The following is a 14,685-nucleotide window of genomic DNA, read 5'->3' as shown; positions in this document are numbered from 1 at the left end:
CTATTTCTTTGATTGTAAGACACACTTTTTTCCCCATATAAACATCTCTAAAAATGGGGTGCGTCTTAGAATCGCGGGTGTGTCTTAGGGTTTTTTTTTTCTGTTGGTGGTACTGAAATTAGTGTGTGTCTTACAATTGATGGCGTATTACAATCGAAGAAATACAGTAATACAAAGATAAATACAGGAGATAAGGTTATAGTAAGACTGCGCCAGTAATTACAGCTATCAAAATGCAAAGGGAGTTATTTCTGTCTTTGGGTTGGCTCTTGGTTTAACTGTATGTTTGTCTTTGGGGCAGTGATGCTATGTGGATCCCATTAATTCAGTCACCTCCCCCCCCCCCCCCGTGCAACTATTCTAATCTAGTCTGGTCTACAATACATTTTGATCATTCTACTAGGCCTCTTTTCCTTATTTGCTTCTGAATTAATCAAAAAGAGGTGCTAACAGCTAGAAGGCCCACATGGAAGCCAGCTTCTTCTGTGCTGGAGTTAGTCCATCCGATAAAACTTGAGATTGTTTCAACAGGCTCTAGGAGGGCCACGATGATTTCCCTTAATTGTTTCAGCCTTCATCCAAACCGTGCCAGTGGTTGGGGAAAGTGTATAATGTTTCAGCACTTCTCTTGCCTGCTTTCATTCTGCTGCCAGGGTTGACTGTCACTTTTTCACATGAATATACAAGCACACACACATGCAGAGGTGATTGTTCTATTTATCCGTCCTTTGTGCAGTTGCATATTTAATACACAAAATATTTATGTATTTAAATGTATATCCCACCCCTTTTTTAAGTGATGGGCTGATAACAATAAGATTGGAAATGTGTGTGTGTGTTAAAATTCTAGTAGAAATTCAAATAGAAGGGCTATAAAAATATAATACTCCTTAAAACCCAACCTTTAATAGCATAATCCCAGGCTTCAAATGTCACTTGAAATCCTACACATCAGGGGTGGGTATCTTGCCCCATGGACACTCCCCTCCCCAGTGTGCCACACCTCCCCCCCCCCGCAGCTCTGTTTTTTTTTTAAAAAAAAAATGGCGTCTGGAGGAGCAGCAGGAGTGTCACCATAAGGCTGTTTGCAGGTCAAATTGACTGCTCTGGACCCCATTTAAAATATTACTTTTTTACAATTGGGAGAGGCAGTGGGAGATGTCTGTAGCTTTCTTGGGAGTAACTCCCATTGAACTCAGTAGATGTGCCTAGTGTTGCACTGTTGCAGCATTTATAGGTGGTATTCAGTTTCTGTAGTTGGTAGTAGAAACAACAGTCAATTGAGAATCTCATAGTAAAAATAAAATATTTATTTACATTCCACTTTTCCTCTAAGAAACGCAGGATGGCACATATAAATTTAATAAATTTATAATAAATATAAATTTAATAATAATAATAATCCCCCTTTTATCCTTATGTGGCAGGACCCCATGAGCTTCAAGACCTAGTAGGATTTGGATGTCTGCAAGCCCTTATCTGGCACTCTAAGCCAGGTCTGGGGAACAGAGTTAAAAACCTTGCATCCAGGGTTCACACACATAAGGAACCTTGCAGGTTCAGATCTTGATGTGTAATCACTGTACAGATGGTCAGTGAGGTCAGCTGTGAATACACCAGTCGCCTCTTCAAGACGAACTGAATCGAGGCCCTCTTTCTTCCTCAAATATGTAATCAGCCTCCAATATGTAATCAGAAGGGTCAAGGTTTATAGCCAAACATCTGTTCAGCTAGGAACATGTGCAGGAGCATGTGGAAATCGGTGGATTGGGACTTTGGAGTGAAATAGAAGAATGATCAATTGGATTTGCAGTCCTCCTTTCAAGTATTAACTTCTAAGAGTTAATGATTTCATCTCACAACAAAGAGCTAGACTTTACTGGCTCTTGCTTGCAAAATTATATGTGTATGGTGTATCTCTCTCTCAATTGCCAAAAGCAATTTTGGTTTTGCTCTCTGTTATTTGCATTACAGAAATCCTTTGGTGATTTCTAAGCAATATTGGAGATAGCAGACTTGCCTAACTGAACCACTATTGGATTTTTGTTTGGAGGTTGGGTGGAAAGGAAGAGTCAAAGGGATATTTTGGCTGCTGCATGCTTTCTAGAATTCTAAATCAAAGGGCTTTTGCATATGAGTCTAACACCACTTCTGTACGGCAGGCTGTATGAAGAGTAATTGAATGAACACAGCAATAGGCCAAGACCATTTCCTTTGTAGAGTTCGTTGGCTGTATGTTGTCCCAGATTGCCGTGAGGTATCCAAAAATACATGTATAAATTATCTGTGTCTACTATCAACCTAGGCAACCACATCCTCAGTCGGGGTGAGGTATTGTGACCCTTCAGATGTTTTTGGACCTTGACTCACAGCTCTAGTCAGCACAGTCAAGGGTGAGGCATGATGGGAGTTGCAGTCCAACCACATCTGGCGACCCGCACTTTCCCCATCCCATGTAGTAATATAAGACATCAAGACTTTGCTTGTTTTAATCCATTACGAAGCCACTGTTAGGAGGACTAACTTATCTACCAGTCTCTTTTGACTATCACAGGAAGCATTTGTGGCATTGGCATGGCGTACAAGAGCAGGTTGTATGTGTAGACCAGTCTTTCCCAACCTGGTGGTCTCCACATGTGTTGGTCTGCAGCTGCCTTCATTCCTAGCTGCCATGGCTAATGCTGGCTGAGAGTGTTTGGAGTTGCAGACCAACACATCTGGAGACCTCCAGGTTGGGGGAGGCTAATGTAGATACGAAGAAGTGAGGGAACATAGGAAGCCATCTTATACCAGTTCAGATTATTTTTCCCCATCTAGCCCAACATGGCTTGTTCTGTCTGGCAGAGTCTTTTAGGCAGAGGTCTTTTCCATTAACGGAACCTTTTAACTGGACATGCCAGGGATTGGACCTGGGGCCTTCTGAACTCAAAACATGCACTCTTACCCCTGAGCTACAACCTCTGACTACAACTTCCTTCACAGCCAGCTAACCAGATTATGGTGAAAGGTGGTAACACCGCTTGCCTCAGGGGCAGCTGTTTATGTTCCCCCACAGAGAAAGGTGAGGTGAGAATATGCCCTTGTGACTACTAACACCTGCTGCCTCAGACAAGGAGGCCCTTGAGCTCCAGTCATTGGTGGCGGTGATTACTATCACCAGGAATGGTGGCCCTAGGCTTCCAATATCTTTCTAGTTGTAAAAACAGGCTAAATGTGTACGTGCTGTGAGGAACTCCCCCTCCCCACCGCCCCGTGCTAGACGTGCATTCTTCCTTGTCATCTTCAGTGGTGCCTTGTGGTTCTTAGTGTGGGTGGATTCATTTTCGCTTTGCTGATAAACTAAACCAAATGAGAACTAATATTCTGAACAAATATTGAGAACAAGAAATATAGTTCTGAAAAAGTCTTTGGCTAATTCTGTGGCTTGGTCACAGCAAACATGCAACCACAGTGTGAGAGATTTGCATAACTTAGCAGAATTGTTGGGACCTAAGATGGTGGAGTCTTACTCCCTTCCGGGCATTAGATATGATACATCCTGAGGGAGGGAAACTGGATTGCCTCAGCACTTTTTAAAAAATGGGACTATGGGAGAAATAATCTGGCATTATGGTACCTGAAATAAGTGCCATTCATAATATTTTGTCTCGAAGATTAGGAATATTCCTTCAAATACAGGACACCTGGCAAGAGAGTGAACCGCCCAGACAGCTTCAGCTATTGGGCGATATAGAAATGCAATAAATAAATAAGCTCATCTGAGCTTTAGGGAATTGAGTTCACAGCCTGTTTTTCATAAGAAAAGTTAAACTATGGCTATTTACGCTAGTCTGGACTTTCAGTTATATGCTCTGTTACCACACAGTTTGAGTACTGATCCTGAAATTTCTCCTACATTAGCCCCAGTAAAAAGAAAGCTTTCCACAGCAGCAATCTTTTCCAGCAGGGTTTCCTCAGGACAACTTAGTAGTGCAGCTTTTCTCAACCTGGTGTACTCCAGATGTTGTACTCCAGCTCCCACAATCCCCACTGAGGGCACCAGGATGAGAAAGTCTGTCTTAGTGGACTGTGCCCTTTGGTTAAAAATTACTCCAATAGGCTAAACTACATGTTAGAAAGAAATGTATGTGAGGGGCGGGGGAATCTTGGATGTCCCTATTTTCACTATTTAAAGCAATTTGGGGGCAATTCCAGCATGTAAGTAGATATGTTGGGTTGGATGTTGCTTGTATTGTGTTACCTTTTAAATTGTGTTAAAGTATTTGTTTTATTGTTAGTTATGATTATAAGCCACCTTGAGTGCCATTTCTCTTGGTAGAAAGGTGGAGTATAAATCCACCTTTCTGCCCCTTGTCTGCTCCAAATTGTCCCCTCATGATGCCAGTTCCCCATCCCCCAGTGCATATTTCGTGATGCCAATCATTTCTTTCTGGTGGAGGGGAAAGCCAGTTGTGGGTTTACTGCATGCATGTCTTTGTAATGCATAGGTTGGCCCTTCAAATCATAGCACTGTATAACTGGAACAGGCCAGAAGATCTCAAGCCAACCCCCCGCTCTCACACTGTGCTCGCTCATGTCTCATTTGTTCCAGTGGAGGCTTGCGCAGAGACAACTATTCCTAAATTAATTCTGCTGATTTTTTTTTAAAAAAACAAATTCAGTCCTCTGCAGCCCCCTCATCGACTATTCCTCAATTTTGCCTGCCTCTAATCTCCAACCTAAATTTATTAGTGAACCAATTGAAATAAGAATTAGTTTCACATTCTTCACCAGGAGCATTACTCTTTAAGAGCATTGCTCTTGATTTCACAGGAGCGGGATTACCTTGGAGAATAGGGTGTATATGAATAATCTTGTTAGCACCTACAGGAACCATTCCATGACAGTGTGAAAAGCTTGGAATTGTATTTTGATTCGCACCAAAAGAGTAAATAGAAAGCCTGTGAAAGTTATGAAAAATCTGACTAGTGTTTTTTCTCTTCATATTTCTTCACTTAGGCAATGGTAGCCTGCTACCCTGGGAATGGAACTGGCTATGTGCGGCATGTGGACAATCCCAACGGTGATGGGCGCTGTATCACCTGCATTTACTACCTGAACAAGAACTGGGACTCAAAGGTATGTAGGCCATGACATTTTGAGAAGTAAATTCCAAGAAGACTGCTCCAGAAACCCCTTGCCAGTCTTTCATATTTTACTGGACAATGTGGAATTTCTGATTCCAACACCATCGCTGTTGGATAGCTAATCACCATTGATAATAGTAAGCAACTTGGGAGAACAAAGCTAAAATTCATCTTATTTTTATTATTTCTACTGGACACACTGCTTATGGAATGCAGGCAGTTGTTCAGAGGTTCTGGGTTGCCAGTGTGGCAGTCATTGTTTTAAAGATATGGATAATGAAAGCTTTAGCTTGATGAAAATAATAAGCAGATTAATTAAGGAATGTCAGCATAGTTTGGGGTCCTCTCATCCTTTGAACTATCCCTTCATCCCATGAAACAACCTTTGAAGAGGAATGTTAAAGGAACATTTGTGCTTGCAAGGGGTATTTTTCTCACTCCTCATCTTACATTCTGTATAAGAAGGACATGCAAACTTGTATTTGTAGGAACAAAGCCGTCTCTTCCTGCCCCATGCCGTAACCTTATAAAAAGCAATGTATTTGTTAGCATCATACCTATGTAGGGATCGGAGGCGGTTTGCTGTGATACACCTGAAGAGAAAGGAGTTGGCATTGTGCCCTTAGGGTTGCTACTTGTCAAATCATTGCTTTTCAAAGGCCTGAAGTTGGGGGGAAATGCCCACTACAATGAATGTGAACACCCACCCCTCCAGGATGCCAAGGAAATCTTGGAGCATCTGCTTTTTTATACGACATAATCAGATTCCAAATGTCTCTCCGAGTAGGAAAGGGAAGACTCATGCATTCATTTTCCTTTTTAAGTAAAAAGCAAGCAAACAAACAAAGGAAATAGGTTTCTGCATCCTGGAGACTTGATTGTAACTCTCAAACTTTGAAATCAATAGGGCCAATTTCCTAAAATATTTTAAAGTTTCTACCTTAAAAGTAAGAAATATGAATGTGACAAACTGTGATCTCCTGTTAAATGTGCATTTGGTAGTAAACCTGGCCTTATCTTGGAGGTTCATAGGTGGCCATCAAATGCCTGCAAACTCAGTGGTCTTCATGTGTTAAAGGCCTGAGGTGCCATTGGTCCCCTGTCCTCATGGTTGACTATGGGGCTGTGGAACCAGAGCTGGCTTTGAAGTCTGCATGGTTAGATTCCTGGTATCATGTAGGTGTCTCTCAGAAGAAAGTACTTACCTTTTCCATTAATACTTCCCTCACTCCTTGTGAAGTAAAGCCCAGAGCCAAAATCATAAGCAGTGGCCTTGTGGATGTGCCTGAAAGTCTCCAGCTGAGTCCTTGTATAAGTGGCAATGGCAATAGTGAAGAGCAATAAACAGAAGTATGGTATAAATATATTACTCATGTTTTGTGTGCCAGAGACAAAACCATGAGGAATCTTTGTTATAACACATTAACTACAACTCATTGTAGCCAGCTTGGAAGTTTACGAGAGAATATCTTTGAAGCGCATGCAACATCATGTTCTGAAGGTTTGGCAGAAGGAGCATTCTTTATCTTTATTTCTTTTTTGTATTAATAGTTTATTCATTTTAGGGAAGGTACACGTTAGTATGAAGCATTGCAATGGTAAACGAAATGGAAGAACATCAACAATAGAATGGGCATTCTCTGTGTACCTTCATCATACATCTTTTACAGTAATATTTTTGCTCTCACTTGCTTCTAAGGATGCAGTCCGAGGCCTGCTGGAAAGCTGGCTGAGAGGCCCTAGGACATGGCATAAGTGCTGTTTTATCAGCAGAGATAGAAGAGCACCGTCAGAATCTCATGGCGTCCCCGCCATGTGCCACTGGAAATCTCTACCAGCATGTATATTCTGCTGGCACTGTTACACTGAGAGAAACAGGGCTTGGCAGGGGCATGGATTTGCCACGTCAAAATCCCCTTTCCCCATTGCGCCCACCAAAACAGCGCAATTCTGTGCCGCCCCTGTGGGTGCCATAGTTTCCATCCCAACCCCATCCTGCCCTACCCACAGCAAAACAGCAGGGCAATGGATGTGGTGCTGGCTTTGCCAACAGATGTTGTCCCTTTCCCAGCATTTTCTGGGAAAGCATTTTCTGTCAATCAACTCTTCTAAAGAAGAAAATTAGCCATTTTAAGATGCATTGTGCAACATGAACACTGTTCTCTCTCCCCGCCCCTTCTCTATTTAAGCTGCATGGTGGGATTCTACGAATATTCCCCGAGGGCAAGTCCTACGTAGCAGACGTTGAACCCATATTTGACAGATTACTTTTTTTCTGGTCAGACCGAAGAAATCCACATGAAGTGCAGCCTTCCTATGCAACAAGGTAAAGAAGATGTGGGTGGATTTTGTTTGCATGTGTACAAAGGAATGAGCCTGTTGTTCACTTCCCAGCCTCCCCAGTTAGATGATCTCAGGTAGCAAATCTGGGAAGGATATTTCTCTACTTTGGAGAATTGCTTCCAGTCAGGATAGATCAGCCTTACCCAGCCTGGTGTCTTCTAGATGTGATGGTCTAGAACTCCCAACATCTGCCAACCAGCATGGCCATTGATGGAAGATGTAGTAGGAATGGATGCACCCTGTCAATTTCAGTTTCTCATTTTTCCAATCTTAAGCTCTTTAGTACATTTTTAAAGTCTTTAAGTGTGGTGTGACCCAAACTTACATAAAAAATTGCATGAAAATTCATAAGCTTTTTTGTGCATGTTTCTGCTACTTAAGACATGCATTATTGTATGCACTTTGGCCTAATTTCCTCATAAACAAAAGTATGTCATTAAATTTTTTTTTTTTTTTTAAAAACCATAATAATGAATAAAAAAGTGTTTTTACATTAGCTCCATAGAAGTTTCTTCACTGCTTATATGAGGTGCAGTTTTTCCCCTGCACATTTGTCCAGTAAAATTCCTGCTGACTGACTTGAATGTCTTGCCGGAAGCTTGGTTCATATAGCCGCTTTTGTCGAGCCCAACTTGGTGTCCACCAGATGTGCTCGACAACAACTAGGAACAGGGGAGAAATTAGGTCAGTTCACATTTTTAATGAGAACTACCCTAAATTAGCACTTTCAAACTACTATGAGAACCGAAACTCAGTTATCCTTCAAAATACGCGCTTTTCACAATTTTGCAATGGAGTTCGCGAGTCAGAATATGTATACAAAAATATGTATATTAAAGAAAATAATATTCATGCTTGGCTTTTGGGTGGTATAGGAATGCAGAAAATAAATAAATAAATAAATTCTTAGGTTTTTTTTAAAAAAGCAAGGTATCGCAGAATAATTGTACTATATTGACCACCTACTGATTGGCATTCAGTATTCTCATGGAAATGATATGCATATGCATGACTCTGTAAAACAGTATGCAAATTAGTTTTGGCCTGCTGGCTCAACATATGTTTCCATTGTGGATCTGGAGGCTGAACATGTTGTCCAGCCCCATTCAAAAAAGCGCCTCGTGCTGGGAGATTTTCGTAACCAACCCTGGTAAATCCAAACAAGCCGTTGTGAGATGGATGCCTTAAACACAACCCCATAAAAATAGACCCCGAGAGCAAACTGTGGACAGTAGCTTCCCAAGGAAATCCAGAGATTTCCTCTTTGTCTCTCGGAAACGTTTTTGTTGTGCTGAAGTGAGCCTTAGCTTTACCACTGTGGTTGCTGCTGCCCCTGTTGTTGCTGTCATCCCCATTTGGATATGTGTAAAGATTTCTGGCCATGTGAAAGTAGGAAGCTGCTTTATTATTATTATTTATATAGCACCATCAATGTACATGGTGCTGTACAGATAACACAGTAAAAAGCAAGACCCTGCCGCATAGGCTTACAATCTAATAAAGTTGTAGTAAACAATGAGGAGGGAAAGAGAATGCAAACAGGCACAGGGAAGTGTAAATAGGCACCGGGTGGGGTGAAGCTAACAGTATAGAGTCAGAACAAACTCAATATTTAAAAGCTATAGGGAAAAGAAAAGTTTTTAGCTGAGTTTTAAAAGCTGTGATTGAGTTGGTAGTTCTCAAGTGTTCTGGAAGAGCATTCCAGGCATAAGGGGCAGCAGAAGAAAAAGGACGAAGCCGAGTAAGGGAAGTGGAGGTCCTTGGGCAGGCGAGAAGCATATCATCAGAGGAGCGGAGGGCACGAGCGGGGTAATAGTGTGAGATGAGAGAGGAGAGATAGGCAGGAGCTAGACCGTGAAAAGCTTTGAAGGTCAACAGGAGAAGTTTATATTGGATTCTGGAGTGAATTGGAAGCCAATGAAGAGATTTCAGAAGTGGAGTGACATGGTCAGAGCGGCGGGCCAAGAAGATGATCTTAGCAGCAGAGTGGTGGACAGAGACCAGCGGACTGATGTGAGACGAAGGAAGGCCAGAGAGAAGAAGGTTGCAGTAGTCCAACCGAGAGATAACCAGTGCGTGAACGAGAGTCTTGGCAGAAGAAACAGACAAAAATGATCGAATCCTGTCAGTATTATACAGGAAGAAACGACAGGATTTAGCTACTGCCTCGATATGAGGAATAAAGGAGAGCGAGGAATCAAATATAAAGCCAAGACTACGAGCTTCCTTGACCGGAGTAAGCATGACATCGTTGACAGTAAGAGAGAATGAGAGGTGAGGAGAAGGTTTAGGAGGAAAAACAAGCAGTTCAGTTTTTGCCATATTAAGTTTCAAACGACGATGAAGCAGCCAGGCTGAGATATCTGAAAGACAAGCCGAGATACGATCGTGAACATCGGGGGAGAGTTCCGGAGATGAGAGATATAATTGTGTATCGTCGGCATACAGGTGATATTGGAGGCCATGAGATTGAATAAGATTACCCAAGGGCAGCATGTATAAAGAAAACAACAACGGGCCAAGCACCGAGCCTTGCGGAACCCCTACTGAAAGGGGAAAAGAGGAGGACAAGCTGCCGTTAGCCGACACGCTGAAAGAGCGACTCTCCAGATAGGAGGCGAACCAGTTATAGACAGAGCCACAGAGTCCAAGGTCATGGAGGGAATCTAAGAGAAGATTGTGATCAACCGTGTCAAAGGCTGCAGTTAGGTCAAGGAGAATAAGGACGGAATAATGGCCTTTAGACTTGGCAGTAAGAAGATCATTGGTGATCTTGGTAAGGGCTGTTTCAGTGGAATGCAAAGGACGGAATCCAGATTGAAAAGGATCCAGAGCAGAGTTACTAGAGAGAAAGTCAAGACAACGAGAGTAGACCACACGTTCCAGGATCTTTGAGACAAGGGGCAACAGAGAGACAGGTCGGTAGCTAGACAGAGATAGTCGATCAAGAGTGGGTTTTTTGAGAATGGGAGAGACTGTAGCATGTTTAAAAGCAGAAGGAAATGAACCAGAGGACAGAGAAGAATTTAAACTGAGTCAAACCATTGGTCTATTTAGCTCAGCACTGTTGACCCTGGCCCTGTTCAGACAACACGCTAAACCATGATGGTTAAGCTTTTCGAGCTGAACATTATGGCTTAGTGTGTCGTGTGTTTAAATTGTTTAAACTACAGTTTAAACATGCTTACTAACCTCTTACTGCAAAAGGGTTTGCGGCCTAACCATGGCTTAGCGTATTGTCTGAACAGGCAGCAGCAGCTGACTGGCAGCAGCAATCCAGTTTCAGGCAGAAGTTTTTCCAATCCTATCTGGAGGTACCAGGGATTGAACCTAAAATCTTCTGCATGCAAAGCTTATGCTCTACCATTGAATTATGGCCCCTCCCTAGGTGCCTTCTGATGCCATGTTTACATAATAATATGCAAGTGACACCTGGCACCTTGGGAGTTTTGCTTTAGAAACTGTGTACCAAGTGGCTTTAGCTGATTGTCTTCATGCTTCAGAATATTGCCATGTAAAACCTAGAGACAACTTAGGTAAGTTGCTATGTGCTCTGTTAATCTCTGGAGGTGTCTATCATGGGAGGGAGATGAGGGCATAAAAACCAGCTATATTTGCCTGCCTATTTGTAGCTGCGTGCCTTGCATGCAGATGAGCAGAGTTACGATGTGCGTTCCTAGACTGTCACCTACTGACCAATTTGGTTGTTTAGTAATATATTTCTAATGCAGCAGTAAATCACTGTTTCTGCCGTTGCCTGTTTTTAATAAGAGAGGGAGAGAAGTCTAGCATTCTGCTCTCAGTTGGGTACCATTCAGAAATGTAAATCAATTTCTTCTCCTTTGCAGATATGCCATGACTGTGTGGTATTTTGATGCTGAAGAAAGAGCAGAAGCCAAAAAGAAATTCAGGAATTTAGTTGGTACGATCATTTATTTACGCTATCCTCAAATCCGCATAGCTACCATTCACTATACTGTGATATTAAGAGCTGCACAACATTAATTACACAGGGGCACACCTATGGCCTGATCCAGGAATGCAGTCCAGATGGTGGAAACAGGTTTCTGCAGGCAGATAGCAATTGAGTAGTGTGTTCAGAGTGGTATACATTTACCTCCCGTGGATCTCCCATGCAGTAGCATCACTGCAATCTTTGCATCTTCAGAAATAACAGCGTTCATGCAACCTTGTGCTGGGCCTGCAGTTCTATTTCGGACCTTGCATTTAAATAAATATTTGGGATGGTATTTCTCTCTAAGTAACTTCCAAAATACACATTGCAAGAATGTGCGACTGCAACTCTCCTGGGTAATTAACATTTGAGAAATTTTACAAAATATTAATGAGGAAAGTGCCATAATCCAAAGCAAGACCAGGTTTTGGCTGTGGTTTTCAAGTGTATGATGTAGTAGTTAAGAGTGTGAGACTGAGACCATGAAGACCTAACTTCAAATCTCTGATTAGCTGCAAAACTTACCTTGAGCAGGAATAATAGCTCAGGCTAACCTTTCTCACAGTGTTGCTGTGAAGATAAAAGGGAACCTAGGTATGCTACTGTGAGCTCTTTGGAGGAAGGGCGGGATAAAAATGTAATCAATAAATATAATAAAAAAATGATGCAGCCCTGCAGAAAGTGGCAGAAAAACACCTGCCTGTTTCATAGGGAACCAAAGAGGTTGCAAAAGGCACGTGTGGTTTCAGCACAGCACTAGTTTTTATTTTATTTATGTACACCTTTGGTGATGAAGGAGCAGTATTAAAAGTTTTAAAATAAATAATCAAGGATATGGTGAACATTTGGGCTTGTAAACATGGCATAGTCTGTCCCCAGTATTTCTTCTGGCATTTAACCGTGTCTTCAATTCTTCCTTGTAGATACAGGGAAGACAGAAGCGGTTCTCAATGAAGACTGAGCGGCGGTTTACTCACCGCAATTGTTCTGTAGTGATGCTTTGGGGACTGTTTGCAAGCAATAAGATCCAAAGACAACACGGTTCGTTTCTGGTGATTATTGGACACTCTTCTTACTTGCAGAAATGCACTATTTTGGGGGCACTGTCTAGTATTTGCATATTACAGCGATGGTACTCCTGGCAGCTTCGTATCCACCCCTCTTTGGCATAAAGCACCCCCTATTTTCTACTTGCCTTTCACTGAAGAATGCCACCAGGGTTTTAGGAAGCGAAGATGATCACCAAGCCTCCCGCTAATGTCAAGACCAAGTTGGCAATATACCGGTAATAAAGATACGGAGAATTCGCAAAACAAAAACAAAAAAGTAGTTGGGGAAACCCAAGTCTTATTTGCACTTTATTTACACGTTCTAGTTCAATGGGAAGGAGCTTTACAAAGAATCCTCTATGGTAAGACTGCAGATGGGCAACGCAAGCAATTAGCGCTGCAAAATGGAGCTACGCGCTTGTGAAGAGCCACGTCCCTTATGCTCCACGTGGGGCCTGTCGATGGGCTGCCCTCGTCACTTCGCTGCACAGACTATTGGCTTCGTGGGCCTCTGTCGTTAATTTCTAAGCCTCCTACTTGCCATAAAATTGCCTGGATTTTATCCATATTTCTAAAGCCAAGCAGCAGCAGTGGTTCCGTCGCTTTGCCTTTTAGAGCCCCGGAACAGAGGTGGAGGCAGTTGTGCAGCTGTCCGCTGTTTTGTGTGAAAAGCATTTTCTTCTTGGCATGTGATAAATCCTCCATGTATGGTTTTCATCGATTTTTTTTTTTACAAAGCAGCCAGCCCCATCAACTCCTGCCCACATTTGTAAACTTTTAGGAGAAGTTGATGACAAACTCAGTGCACATATGCCAAGAATTCATCTAGTCCAGCTTTATTTTTATTTTTTTATTCTTTTTAACTGATCTTCCACCAGCCACATTTTGTATGTGAGAAATGGAACTCTGATAACCAACTGTTTTGTGTGTGTGTTAGACTGGCAAAATGGATGATGGATAACTGCGGCCAACTGAGAGACATGGGATGCCATCTTGAATCACTTCGTAGCTGTGATTAACACTGCATTCCTGCATGGGAGTAACTTACGTGGGAGTAAGCCCCATTAAACCCAATGGCAATTACTTCTAAGGAGGCGTGCATACGATTGCACTGTCAATTTCTGATCTGGCATTAATAGGGCTAGGATTGTACAACTGAATCTCAAGCTTAATCATGTTGTTTGTGATCCTTGAGAAAGTGTGTTTAGTATTGCAGACTTACAGTTCAACTCTAAGATTGGTTGTGCCAGGAAAAAAAAATGACCAAGGGGATATACCAGTTTTGTACCTATGCAATATGATAAAGCATTACTTTGCTGGCAGACACATTATGATAACATTTTGGACTAAGATGCCCGGTTGCTAGACTGCCAAGTCAGAACTCTGCTGCAAGTGAGACGTTTGTGTAATTTTATCTCGATGTATTTGTAATTTGAATGAAAAAAAATATTTTGTCCCAGATGTTACATTACTTCAGGAAAATATATCTCTCCTTCCTGCATTTGAGCCATGAGTTGTACAGATTAGTAATGATCAAGCACACAATTTCTTAACTTAGTTACACTTTTTTAAAAGAAAATAACAACAACATCCAACTCAAATGAATTACTTTTCTGTTCTAAGTAACAGAAATCTAAACACTCGGCACTTAGCATGGACCATACTTAGGATGGGAGAAATATATTGGTTATTTCACAAAGTATTCTTGTTTTCACTAAAACATGTAATATAAGCAACCTCTGGGGATAAATTCACTCTCCATTGACGTCTCTTGCGATGTTGTGAACATTGTATTGGAGATTCTGCTTTGTTCTTCCATGTATATATATATATTTTCCTCCATGTTTTAGATCCTTCCAGTAACTTAATTGACTCTGGCAATTTTCATTTTTCTTTATCATGCTAACTAACATTTGCTTCCGCCAATTCATCTTCAGATGTTACCCTTTCTATAGATAAAGAAGGGTTTGGCCCTTTTTATAATCCCTTTTTCCTGGATGAGCAGGCTTGTTCCCCAGAATTTGAGCCAGTGAGCAAAACTAATATTTAGGTATTGTCTGGGCTTAGCACATCTGTTTGATGCAAGCCTGTGTGCACCAGTTGCTGGGGAACATGGGTGAAAGGGTGCCATTCTACCATGTCCTGCTTGTTCATCCCTGGCCGATGGCTGGTTGGCCACTGTGTGAACAGAGTGCTGGACAAGATGGACCCT

The 14,685-nt window shown here is 41.9% G+C and overlaps 1 protein-coding gene across 2 annotated transcripts in view; it reads left to right on the top strand.

Moving 5' to 3' along the window:
• Positions 1-14,010, top strand: part of EGLN3 (egl-9 family hypoxia inducible factor 3) — a 42,048-nt gene extending 28,038 nt beyond the window's left edge. For both annotated transcript variants that reach the window (XM_063118895.1, XM_063118894.1), the window contains exons 2-5: positions 4,999-5,118; positions 7,316-7,452; positions 11,318-11,391; positions 12,348-14,010. In XM_063118895.1, coding sequence (XP_062974965.1) covers positions 4,999-5,118; positions 7,316-7,452; positions 11,318-11,391; positions 12,348-12,385 — 369 coding nt within the window. In that variant the 3' untranslated portion in view covers positions 12,386-14,010. The remainder of the gene's footprint in view (positions 1-4,998; positions 5,119-7,315; positions 7,453-11,317; positions 11,392-12,347) is intronic.
• Positions 14,011-14,685: the final 675 nt, after the last annotated feature.

The sequence above is a fragment of the Elgaria multicarinata genome, chromosome 2 (assembly GCF_023053635.1).
Source record: "Elgaria multicarinata webbii isolate HBS135686 ecotype San Diego chromosome 2, rElgMul1.1.pri, whole genome shotgun sequence".
NCBI lineage: Eukaryota > Metazoa > Chordata > Lepidosauria > Squamata > Anguidae > Elgaria > Elgaria multicarinata.
This window is presented reverse-complemented; position numbering and strand designations above follow the sequence as displayed.